The 13299-nt window shown below is 35.2% G+C and overlaps 1 protein-coding gene and 1 pseudogene across 1 annotated transcript; both read right to left on the bottom strand.

Moving 5' to 3' along the window:
* Nucleotides 1-2540: 2540 nt before the first annotated feature.
* LOC140835406 (protein ANTAGONIST OF LIKE HETEROCHROMATIN PROTEIN 1-like) lies at nucleotides 2541-3854 on the bottom strand (annotated as a pseudogene).
* A 2704-nt stretch (nucleotides 3855-6558) lies between these two features.
* On the bottom strand, nucleotides 6559-8990 carry LOC140833933 (large ribosomal subunit protein uL2-like). Its single transcript, XM_073198462.1, has 2 exons — nucleotides 8505-8990; nucleotides 6559-7150 (listed from the first exon to the last, which is right to left on the bottom strand). Exons 1-2 carry the CDS (start codon nucleotides 8942-8944, stop codon nucleotides 6808-6810), a joined length of 783 nt encoding a protein of 260 aa, XP_073054563.1. The 5' UTR covers nucleotides 8945-8990; the 3' UTR covers nucleotides 6559-6807.
* Between the last annotated feature and the right edge of the window lie 4309 nt (nucleotides 8991-13299).

Raw genomic sequence — 13299 nt, 5'->3', positions numbered from 1 at the left:
CAACCCTATATATAATCCAAGTCCGGAGCCTCCACTCTAATCACGAACTCTCCTCATCTCCTAGACCCTGAACATGTCCCACCTGTTGTCAAGTACACATACAAACAAGACAACAGCCGGATAACTCCGGTGAGAATAAATCCCAGTAGAAATCAACGAACATGCAGTTATATAATCAATATAAAGCATGAAACATATGACAGTAATACATATCAAAATCAGAAATGTAATCAATATCAAACTGTCGACAATGCTCGTGACTCCACGACTCAGACTAGACTCAATCCTAGCCTAGGGATCCCAGTGTCCAGATGTGACATTCCTATATCGACAAACAGTAATAGAAAAGACCTCAGTTCTATCCAAGTCGATATAACCAAACATCCAGTGTCTAGACGCATCCGTCATAGACTATGGTCTATCGCCATATCTTGTGATATCGTGCAATGTACCCGTGGTTACCTGCCACTATCAGGTACTTCTGACACAAGATTACTCGTCTAATGCATGCTCCTATAAATCCATAGAACAAGCATTTCATCAAATCATTAAACACAATGATAGACAAATAACAAGTATGTGATTTAGGGAAACTCAAGTACATCCTACTTGAGTCGATGTCCCAATACACATTGACTTATACCTTTCCTTCGTCGGTTTCTGGCTCAGTCGAAGTCCTAAATTCACAGTCTGTCTGGCACTGACAATATCAATAATCTCACGTCAGTTTACCTTTCAAATTACTAACAATCTGATTAATCTGGATTTAACTCAAAATCAACGGCATAACGGTACAATTTCCATCTCCCCGTCAATACAACATCACCAGATAACAGTTACAATCCATAATTTATATTCAATACAATCTGTAATCCAACCGTAATTCAAATATGTCCGGTATAATTCAATACATCCTAAAAATTCATAACAATTCCAGAATCAATCCTTTTCTTAATCTGACTTCGATTCTATGATATCTAACATGTCAAGAACATCATATATAAATTTCATTCAATTCTGACAATATCATAATTTCAAGACATGTCAAAACGTAGTAAAGCTTACGTCCAGTTGTAGCTGTTGACGAGAGGAGTACAGAACTGAGCTCGGATTCGAATTCTGATGTACGTATGTTGCACAACTAAAATTCTAAGCTCGGAGAGATTTTGAAGCTTCTCTCGGTTTCTGAGGAAATGAATTGCTTGAATATATATGTATATATATATATATATACATATCTCGTGCATAATTCAAGCCAAGTGGCTTATTTTTCAAACTGCACGTTTCGCGCTCGGGCAGACATAAAGTTCCGCCCGGGCGCGGAACTCACGGCCCTCGCAATTTATACAAGCGTGCTCGGGCGGATAAAAACTTCCTCCCGGACGCGAAGTGTTCGACTTTCTTGCTCACTCATTGGCGCTCAGGCGGACAAAGACTTCCGCCCGGGCGCAACACTTTCGGCCCACATCTTAGCTTTTCATATTTCTTTGTCCAATCTGGTCTCGGAATAGCCCGGCTATACTTACATTAGGTCATAATCAATAATCTCATATTAATATAATCGAAATCTCGGGCATTACAAAAATATTGCCTTTTGTATGAGATTTTGTGGATTACATATATTTTAAAATCCGATTAACATGATAATAGATTTATATTTATCATTGGATTGAATAGAAGTGCTACTTTCAGTATTTGGTTGAAATGCGTTGTAGATTTTATTTGGATATTTTTCATTTTTCATAAACGTCAAGGTAAAACTTTATTTATTTGGATATTTTTCATTTTTCATAAACGTCAAGGTAAAACTTAAAAAAAAAAAAGAAACTTGATTGTAATTATCTGAAAGATCTGACAAATTTGGCATGTACAATACATTGATTTTGGGTGTGGGTTGTAATTATTGACGGATCTAACGAATTTGACAGGCAACAAATTTTTTTCCGTGAAAATGGAAATATTTCAGAACGTATTAGGGCATCCGTATCCAGTAGTAATTAATGTATGTTATTAATTTTCCACCTCTTCAAAAAGTGTGGGGTGTACGAGCCACATAATCATTATATTAACACTTTCTCATTATTAATACACATTCACATTCATTTAATATCAACTTTCATTATTTATGGGTCTCACAGTCCACTTAGTTTATCTTTTTTTATTTTATATTAATTAAATATCTTTCTAATTTTGTTTAAAAATTTACGATACATATAATTGAAAATAAATAGTATTATTATTTTAAAAATAACTTAATTTCAATATTGATTAAAATATTATTTAAAAAAATGAAAAAACAGTTAGACTCTTTGCTATCATTCTTTAAACTTATAAATTATAATTATTTAGAATAACATAATATTATTGATTTATTATTAATTAATGTTTAATAGTTTTCTGGATTATTTTACGAGTTTCATTTATTTATTTTTAAAATTTTATTACAAATTTGACTGAAACCGTACACATAGAAAAAACAGTTGAATAAAATTAAAAACAACATATAAATTAAACATTTTGAAATTTGTAATAAACTGATTTCATTGATTGTTGTTGTACTCTGTCCAAATATGCTCAACTAAATCGGCACGAAGTTGGTGATGTGCTTGAGAGTCACGTAGTTCGGAATTTCTACAGAGATAATCATGAAATCCTCGGTTTGAGCCCTGGACTGGTTGTGCGGGTTTGTCACCTTCGTCGTTAGACCAATTTGTCACGTTACACCCCTCATTTTCAACAATCATGTTGTGCAAAATAATGCATGTTAACATAATATATTTAATTTTTTTCTGTACCAATAACGAGCTGGACCTCTAACAATCGCCCATTTGGATTGGAGCACTCCAAATGCCCGTTCAACATCTTTTCTTGGAGACTCTTATCTTTCCTTAAACAACCTCCTTTTAGGATCCTCCGGACAAGGAAAAGCCTTCACGAAAGTAGCCCATTCCAGATATATTACATCTGTTAGATAATAACCCTTCGTATAATGAGTGCCATTAACTGTGAAATTGATCTCGGGGCATTTCCTTTCAAGATATTGTTGAATATGGGAGATTCGTACAACACGTTAATATCATTACGTGAACCAGCGATCCCGAAGAATGCGTGCCATATCCACAAGTCTTGAGATGCGACCGCTTCAAGTACGATTGTCGGTGACCTATGGCCTCTTGTAAACTGCCCTTTCCAAGCAGCTGGACAATTTTTCCACTGTCAATGCATACAATCAACGCTACCCAACATGCCAGGGAATTTGTGCCTCTCTTCATGCATTTGAAGAAGACGTTGAATATCATCAACATTCGGCCTTCTCAAGTATCGATCACCAAATAATTCAACCACATTTTGGAAAAATTTGAAAAGACACTTGATAGCAGTTGATTCACCCATGCGTAGGTACTCATCAAGATGGTCGGCAGGGACTCCGTAAGCCAATTGACGTATAGCAGCTGTGCATTTTTGTAGTGGTGAAAATCCTTTCCTTCTAGCAGCATCGTTCCTCAGTTGAAAATACATTGAATTAGCCTCAAGTGTATTCACAATGTGAAGAATAACTCTCTTCGCATCCGAAATCTTCTTCGAAATATATGTTCTTCATACACTGGGCTCGCGGAAAAATAATCATTGACGAGCCGCAAGTGACCGGCTTCACGATTTCTTTGGATGAACCTTCTTCTTCGTCGCATCTCGTTATTAATTTCAGAAGCTTCATGTATATTTTTGCTTAGTTCAAGCATGCATAACATCATTTCTTCTCCCGGATCATAAATTTCGTCATTAACTCCAACTTGTACTTCGTCTTCGCTTGTTGGGCTAGAGCTGGAGCTCGAGCTGCTCGAATAATGAGACATTTGTATATAAATTAGGATTCAAAAAATAAATATTGAAGCTACAACTGAAAATATGAGAATAGTGGAGACTATATATTGAGTGTGATTGATAAGTAGAAATGTGTTTGATGAATGAATAAATTTGTAGAAAATGATTAGTATTTATAGTGATTTTTTATTATTATTTTATTTAACTAGCCGTTATAGTTTTATTTTTGAAAATTTTAAAAAAAACTCACCGTTATATTTTATTTTATAATAACTAGCCTTTGGTTTAATTAAACTAGATATCGGAGATTAAAATTTTATTTAAATCGAAAAATTATTAAAAAAATTATAAACACTCGTGAAAGTATATGTTGTAGGTTTGAGATAAATTATTTAATCTATTGAGAGTTAAAAAAGTTATGGAAACAATCCAATACTGAACCATAAGGGAAAAAAAATTTGAATGCAAACAAAGAGAAGAATTTGGACAACTGTTTCTTGTGTGCTCTATCCTATCAAGTATGTTTCTTGAAACAATTTTGGAAAACGAATTATAATAATTGAAAAGAGAATTACATCAATTGAAAATTACGTATTATATTTCTCTCTAATTTGGTCACACAGATGTTCATGAACTATAAGCTGCTCCGGCGTCATTTGTGAAGTGTCTTTCGAAAAGATTTCGTATTCCTTAAGCAAATATTTACTCTTTTTAGCTTCAGATTTGTTCAAAGCCATTTTTGCTTTAATCTTCTCTATTGCAAGTTCTTTTTGTTTCCATTCAGATTCGTTCTTTTTTATGTCTGTATAATGAGAAAAACTTTCAAACATAATGTCGTATCTTGTTGTCATATCCTCCATCTATGATTTTGCTTTGTTTTTTTCCCTTTTCTTTTTACGGCCTTTTGACTAATTAGACGAATCTCTTACAATGCCATTATTTTTATCACGATATTTTTCATATGCAAGCCGCAATATGTCTTCATCACTATGACCGCTTCGATAAGTATTGTAAACATTATTATAATTTGCGTTGAACCGATTTACCTTTTTTTGGACTGTATTGTGCCAATGAGATCAAATCACGTTTAAAGCTCTTCGACATGAACCAGCGGGACGATTGTCATTGTAATAGCTTGCAACACGTCTCCAGAAATCATTCCTCTTCTGATCATTGCCGATGATTGGGTCATCACTCATTGTAACATACGATTTCGCTAGGAGCTCGTCTTCTTCCTTTTTCCATATTATTCGCTTCTTCGTACCCTCAACATCTATATCAGCATTTTGCACATTTTCGAGATCAACTCGTGTTTCACGTTCGGACAACTGAGTCTCTGGGACAAACGTAGGAGTTGGCGGTTCGTTTTCGATTGGCGTAACGATGGATTGTGGATTATATAATCCATAAAAATAAGGCGTCATGAAATCTGGGTTGCCCATACTTTGCCAATATTCGGGTGTAGGCGGTGGATACGGAGCTCGGGAGGTATAATTTGGATTATTCGAAGGATTTTCATAACCTTGGAAATTTGAAACAAACGGCAAATTTGGAGATTGTGGTGGATTTTGTGTAGAAGAAACAAATTGATTTCGATTTTGTGAGTTCTGACTATTGTCACCCATTTGGATAAAAATTAGGATTCAAGAAATAAATGTTGAAAATGAAATTGCGAGTACGAGAATGTATAGAATAAATATTGAGTGTGATTATTAAAGAGAAATGTGTTGGGATGAATTTGTAGAAATTGATTAGTATTTATAGTGAATAAATTATAGTTTTTCATATGTAAATTTTTTAAAATTAAATGAAAGAGCCGTTTGATTTTTTAAATAAAATAATTGTTTTGAAAATATTTATTTTTCAAAACAAACAAAAAGAGAGTATATATATATATATATATATATATATATATATATATATATATATATATATATATATATTCAAAATATCAGTTTGGCTTTTTTGTTTTATGTGAATTAATGAGATTAATTCTCATGAATTTGTATGCTGACATGGCAGCCAAAGTTAATGTGTATCTGCACATTGGTGCATGAATATTTATTAGTGTTAATAATTATCCATTAATTCATAAATATAGATGCTCTTAGTTGCAATTAGCATGTCTTCTCCTATGTATACTAGCCCGTGTGATAAATGAATTTTTGAATTATTGATTATCTATAATAATAATAATAATAATAATAATAATAATATCTTTGTCAATAATAAAATATTTTGAACCATTATTGTTAATATATAATCTTGGGTTTATTTTTTATTCGATGATGGTATAATTTTTTTTATTTTAATTTTTAAAATTTCCAGATATGTGGTATTGGAGCATACATGAGAAAGGTAGGTTGCACCATATGACTCACATTCCTATGGTTAGGCAGAGATCTGGGTTTATTGGTTTTGTCCTAATATATATATATATATATCTACTAGTTTTCTATGAAATTGTACAAGGTATTTAAAGACACCAGCAAGAAAACCACTGAAACAACGTGCCAAAGAGCCAAACAGTTGGCTTCAGAGCAGTCATAAGTTCGATCGTAAGTGATGTCGTCTTAATTGAATGTCAAATCTCTTTATTCGGTTACATTCAACCACGAAGTGCTCCTTTATTTTTTATATTTCTCCATTTTAAACTAATTTTTCAACCATAGCAGGAAAATTTTGCACGAATTCTGAGAACACAAAGTAACAGCAACTTATCGCATAGACTTGCTCTGAAACGGCAACGATATATTGTTGATAATAACATGGTACTACTTTTTAAAGGCAAAAACGATCATTGTACCCCAAATTGGAAAACAGTTCAAGAAAGTACAATCGACAGAAATAAAATAATTCAAAATCAAACATGTCGACCCTCCAGCATGATAATTCAAATGCCATTGAATGGCAAAATCTAACTCATAAAAAACAAAACAGAAGACAGTAAAGGAAATTAAGTTCATTTTCAACTAAATGAGTAAACTAAGTCTTATCTGCTTTGGCGGCTGTAGCAGCAGCTTGACCACGCAGACGACCAGTTCTCCTTGCAGCAATAAGACCAACCTTCTGCCCAGGAGGAGCATCACGACGTACAGTACTGGCATGACCGATATGTTGGTGGTTACCACCACCATGAGGATGCTCCACAGGATTCATAGCAACACCACGGACCTTGGGCCAAGAGTTTCTCTTCACTCGAAATTTGTGATATGCATTTCCAGCCTTCAAGAGTGGTTTCTCAGTACGACCTCCTCCCGCAACCTGGCCAATCATAGCACGACAACCACTAGGCACGATTTTCTTGGCTCCTGATGGAAGCTTAATCCTGTGCAAGGAAAATGACATAAATACAGCATATAATGGATGGCCAACATGTTTGCCCCTCCACTTTGATTATATCATGGGAATAAGCTTAAAAAAAAGTACTACCTTGAATAGTGATATAAAAATAATGAATCGAGATCATCATCTATCAAACCTTCTTCCAAATATCAAAACAATGCAACCATAGGCGAGTGATTAAGTCAGACACATGAAAACTTCAAACATCCTTATACAGACAAAACAAAATCATATTTAGTCAACATTATTATTGATTGAATAAGTGACCTTGAGAATTTGAGTTGCACCAAGACTTGAGATTTATGGATAATACAATAGTTGTCAAGGGCACAAGGCGCACCGAGTCGCACAAGGGCCATGGAGACTGGGCAAAAGGCGAGGTGTGCCCCTTATCGAAGCAAGACACATTTTTTATTTTAAAAAAATATATATTTATGTTAGAATAAATATATTAAGATATGCAATAATTAAGTAACAATGTCAGTAAAAAAAACAATTAATAAGTTCAAGGTATCATCAGAGTACCCAGAACTTTCGAATTTGTATTCTTCTTGATCTTCATAATTTACTTGATCAATATTAATTTTTTCTTCCTCATCATAAAAAATATGAAATCAATCTTTTTCTGATCTCTTTATATTTCAACGTTGGTTGCTACGGCTTGGGTTTGCGTTTTGGCTTTTTGTTTTAAACAAGTAATTGAAAAAATTCACTAAGGCGCGCTTTACTAGTCCAAACGAGCACCTGGGATTGCCTTAGTGAATCACTGCGCGTTGGATGACCCCAGGCGTAGGGTCCTCGCCTGATAGCGTGAGCGGCTCGCCTTTGGCAACTATCGTAAATACATTTCTAAGAGAAAGAGCCTCAGCTAGAATTGAGCCTAGGTGCACACCTTTTGTGCTTTTAACTATGATATGATAGCATTAGCTCTCAACTACTGCTTTATCTCAATAAGCATCTTTAAACAGGCCGCCCGCATATATTTCAAACATGTATCCTCATCTTTAATAACATTAATGCCAGAAAAGACGGCGATAATATCATATAAAATAAACTAAACACAATCTAATAGCATAAATCCGCACATTTTACAACACAATAGCATACAGTTACCCTCAGAATCAAATTAACAAACAGTTGAAAATCTTAGTAAGGAAATAATTGGGGACAAGGACAAAATATCATTCTGTTCAAACCATACAACATGTCATAAAATTAATCAAAACCCGTGAATTAAAATCAATACATCCAACCAAAATTACCAATCATTCGAATCAATCAAACTTAACATAAATAAGGAATAAAAATAGAATAACAGAGATTTAGTTAAATTATACCTAGAGGTACCATTATCTGGGTTGTGAGAAATGACGACAGCATAATCCCCAGAAGCTCTGGCGAAGACGCCACGGTCACCAACGTGGTGTTCGACGTTGCAGACGACAGCACCCTCGGGGATGGATCTTATCGGGAGAACATTACCTACGATGAGGTTGGCTTTCTTCCCACAATACACGAACTGTCCGGTGTACATGCCCTCGGCGGCTACGAAAAGCTCCTTCTGGTGCTTGTAGCGGAAAGGGTGGCGGAAGGTGACGCGCGCGAGGGGAGCCCCACGACCAGGGTCGTGGATGATATCGGTGATGACCCCCTTCAAGTACCCATTTCTCTCGCCGAAATCAAGTGATCGGAACCTGGCCGGTCCCTTCCGGTGGTGGGTGTGGGACTTGAACACGGATCCTGCTCCCTTACGCTGTGAACGAATCACCCGTCCCATTTTTGCGCAGCGACGTGGGTGAATTTGTGTAGGGAATATATAAGAAGTGAGATTGTTCTAGGGTTTATAAGAGCTAGGCACTCATGGGCCTCTATATGGGCCGCATTCCGAAAGTGGGCCAACATTTCCAATAAGTAAACATGAGGCCGAATGTAATCTGGCCTCTATTTAAGTGAGTATATGATCTCGGTTATTTATAAACGCATATATCAATTTGTGATTTTTTTTCCTTTTCCTTTTTATTTTATATATATATATATATATATATAAAATATTAATATATATATATATAATATTAAAAATATAATTTATTTATTAATCTTAGATATTTGCTTTTGTCATTAAAAAAATTAAATAATATAAAAGTAAAAATCAACTTTTATTAAAGTCACTTAAGAGGACAATGAGTCAAGCTCAAATTGCACAAATCATGATGGCAATGGTGTATGATGGCCGATAGCGAGACGGGTCTCGTGGGACGCGATTGGTGGTGAGGTTGTTGATGATTGGCGATGAGCGAGATGGGCAGATGAGATGGCGGAGGTATGCGGTGATGGGTTGCCGTTTTGAGGTTTCCAATATTTGGTTTTAATCAATTCTCTTTATTTTTTATATTTTATTTATGCATAATATGATGCAACGACGCTTCTCTGGTTGTCACACTTAGGGTTAGATTTTGTCATTTATGTATTATTGTCGATCAATGCTAAGTAATGGGCCTAGGTTTTATCTTTTAGGTCCAGTGGTGCTGATCTCTCTAACTCCCAGTAGCGATATCACGAAATATTTCTGGTATTACAAAATTCCATAACTCTCAGAGTGACTACGACGGACCTTTCCAGTGATAGTAGTTTTTTTTACTCTTGGGAGTGACATCACAACGGTTTTTCCAGCTTTATTGATTGTTAGGATTGGAGTGTTGATTAGAAGGAGATTGAATATACAATCTCACAAAATTCTTAAAATAATTCGTTTGGGTTAGCTACACTGAAATTTAATTCTTATCAGTCGAGCTTCAGTAAACTAGTATTTGGAAACTAAGCAAAAATAGGCTCACTGAATCGATTTGAATATTATAAGTGACAAAACTAAATATCAGTTAGGCTAGAAAGAAGAAATAATATAAAAATGCATGGATAAGTTGTTTATGTATATTCATTCGTGGATAAGTTGTCTATGTATATTCAGATATTTGAACAACTCGTATGTTCACCTTTTTTTTTTCTCTTTTGAAAGTATTACACTAAAATACTTTGACAATTACAAGTAATTTGCAACAACTTACTTCAGCGGGGCTTATCAATAGCCTATAGAAAAGTCCTAGTTAACTCAGCACTTAATCAATTTGATCACAAAGAGTCTTACTATAAGTTTATGATGGGTGCTTGCTGGAATCAGAAGGCTTTCTGGAATCAATCAACCTAGGAGGTTCTCGGGAGTGACTAGATTCAGTCTTCTTCTGGCTTACTTTCCCATTTTTTCAACATCACCCGATATGATTTTCAGAAAATCCATCACTATGTTTAGTTGAGAACTCATTCCATCAATTTTTGTAGAGATTTGTGATTTTACTTCATCAATAGAAGGACAACTGTAATTTGCTGCTTTGAATTTATCCACCAAGACTAGATGCAATGCAACATGAATTTTTTTGTTATGAACTAAATTCTTAAATACATCCCTGATGTGTAACGTCCAAAAGTCAACCCACGTAAACTGCATGTATGCAAATGATTTAAATTATTTAATTACTTTATTTAATTGATTTTAAATTCTTAAATGATACATAGTATATTATTGAAGGTCTAATTGCATGATTTTTTGAAAACTGAAGATTTTATCCATGCTACCTTCACAACACATGTGGCCGCCAACTGCGAACTATAGTTCCCTTCGACGCTTATCAGCGTAACTTTTCTGATTGCTCTGAGCAGTCTTCATCCTATCTCAGATTTTGATTACTAGCTTTGCTTTCTGTTTGATCAAGTCCGAGCCTAACTCTCCTCTTTCACCAACCTCATCCCAATGTATCGGTGATCTGCATTTCCTCTCATAATGTGCCTCCAAGGAGAGCCATACCTATAGACTACTGGTAACTATTGTTACTCCTATGGGCTTGAGATAAAATCTCGTCTCTTAATTTAGATTCTTCATCAACTACGATTCTTCCTGACAGACACAAGTTCCATCTGTTTGGAACGCAAAGCCAGATGTGTTGTCTTCGTTAGCTAACTTGCTAACTTTTCACTTTCGGGTCAGAAAACTGAGCATATCTGATTTTGGCATACAAAGTCGGTTCAGATAAATGCTCGTTACTCGAATGTGTTCCATTCCTTTCTTATTCCGGAAGTGAAATCCCAAAGAACAACAATCTTGGGTTACACTTGATATGAAACTTGTCTGAAGTGCAGATAATCTCACGTTGTGACTAAGATCATCTGCTATAAGATTCGCTGATCCTGGATGATACTTGATTTCGCAATCATAATCCTTTAACAAATACATCCATCTTCTTTGGCACATATTCAACTCTACTTAAGTGAAGATATACTTCAAACTCTTGTGATCTGTAAAAATCTCAAATCTCTCTCCATAGAGATAATGTTGTCAGATCTTCAAGGCAAACACAATTGATGCCAATTCCAGATCATGAACTGGATAATTCATTGACAAACAACTCGTGGCCTACAACACACACCACCAACTCTCAACTCCAGCCTAGAGACATCATACTCCTTGACATATTCAGCCCTTGGGATCCTTTCTCGGCAGCCCCTTGCACCATGGTAACAAACACGTGAGTTATGCACAAGGAAAAATCGTTTTTATGCACTTTCAAAGCCAAAAACGCAACAATCAGAAAAGAACTAAGAAACCTTAGAATACATCACACATGACAGCAAATATATTGCATGAATGATGCAAAAATAAAAATGCATGGCGTGCCTTGAGGTATAGATGCTCAAAAACTCGAAGCAACGCGCATCGGGGAAGTACTGGAGGAGCGGGGAGAAGACTTTCTTGAAAGAAAAATGGAGGGGGCCGTATCTTGCGGCAAGGTGCTGCTGGTTTTTTGCGTGGAAATGCTGCTGAAGGAGAGGGGCGCGGCTGCTAGGTTGGGGGGGGGGGGGGGGGGGGAGGGGCGGGCTTAGGGGTAAATAAATTAGGTTTAGGTTAAGTTAATGACAACTTAATGGGCCTCTAATAAAATTTTAAAAGGATTGATAGGTTTTGAGCCTATTAAACATTAAAACAAACCTAACAAGCCCAATAATACTCCCGAAAAATATTTTGTTGTTTGAAAATATTGCTCGAACCCCTAAAAAGTCCCCTGAATCGATAAAATTTTCATACCGGCTAAAAATATAACCATAGCGGGCAAAAATACCCAACCAAGGCTTATTTTCAAAAATCATACTTAAAAACACCTCATATTAAATAATTAAAAATAGTTATTCAATAAAAATGTTGGATCGATTGACTACTGGAATAAGTGTTTAGAAGGGAGGTTGAATAAATACTTACGGTTTTGTAGCTTTTGAAAAATATAGTGTAATTTTTGCAAGAAACTGAAACTGAAAATCTTGTCAGTCAATGACAATCAGTTTAACTGAGAAAACAGTTGCGGAAGTAAACTGACTGAAAGATAGAATATGTAACTGAAATAAAATGACACACAAGAGTTTATGGATGTTCGGAGATTGAATCCCTCCTACGTCACCCCTTCTATCGCAAAGATAAGATATTCACTAAAAGAATTTGATCAATACAAGATTGTATAGACCCACTTCAGTTTTGGACTTAACACTGCCAAAACTAAAACTCTTAGTATACAATTTTCTTACAGTTCGTAAACTGATCTTAGCACAACTGAATGAATATACAACAAATGAATTGTGCTATTTAAGCTCGAAATATACTGATCTTAGCACAACTGAATGAATATACAACAAATGAATTGTGCTATTTAAGCTCCGAATATAACCTTGAATGCTAAATGAATTGTGCTATTTAAGCTCGAAATATAACCTTGAATGCTACTGATATTTCTGATAACTGTGAGCTTGTGAATGTTTTTTAGCAGCGTAACAACAAGATGAATAGAAGCTTGTTGTTTTCTTCAACTGCTCTTCTCGCCTATTTATAGGCATCTTTTCAACGGTAACAATAAATACAATTTGATTCTTTATAGCCGTTGATTGCCACGTCAACATTCTTCTGACATTTGTACACTGTAGACTCTGAAATGCGGTGTTACACTACGAGTTGTACTCTGTTTGTTCTATTTGTCGGTTGTCATTCTCAACTGATGACGTGTACAACTGAAAGATCAGCTGAAAAAAATTCTTCTGGAA

The sequence above is a fragment of the Primulina eburnea genome, chromosome 6 (assembly GCF_022965805.1).
Source record: "Primulina eburnea isolate SZY01 chromosome 6, ASM2296580v1, whole genome shotgun sequence".
NCBI lineage: Eukaryota > Viridiplantae > Streptophyta > Magnoliopsida > Lamiales > Gesneriaceae > Primulina > Primulina eburnea.
The sequence above is the reverse complement of the archived record's forward strand: the minus strand, read 5'-3'. Positions and strand labels throughout refer to the sequence as shown.

Bases quoted from the DNA above. Each gene is read 5' to 3' on its own strand.
- LOC140833933 (XM_073198462.1), bottom strand. From the start codon at position 8,944: ATGGGACGGGTGATTCGTTCACAGCGTAAGGGAGCAGGATCCGTGTTC. The intron at 7,151-8,504 runs GTATAATTTAAC...TTCCTTGCACAG, and splicing joins CCAGATAATGGTACCTCTAG to GATTAAGCTTCCATCAGGAG.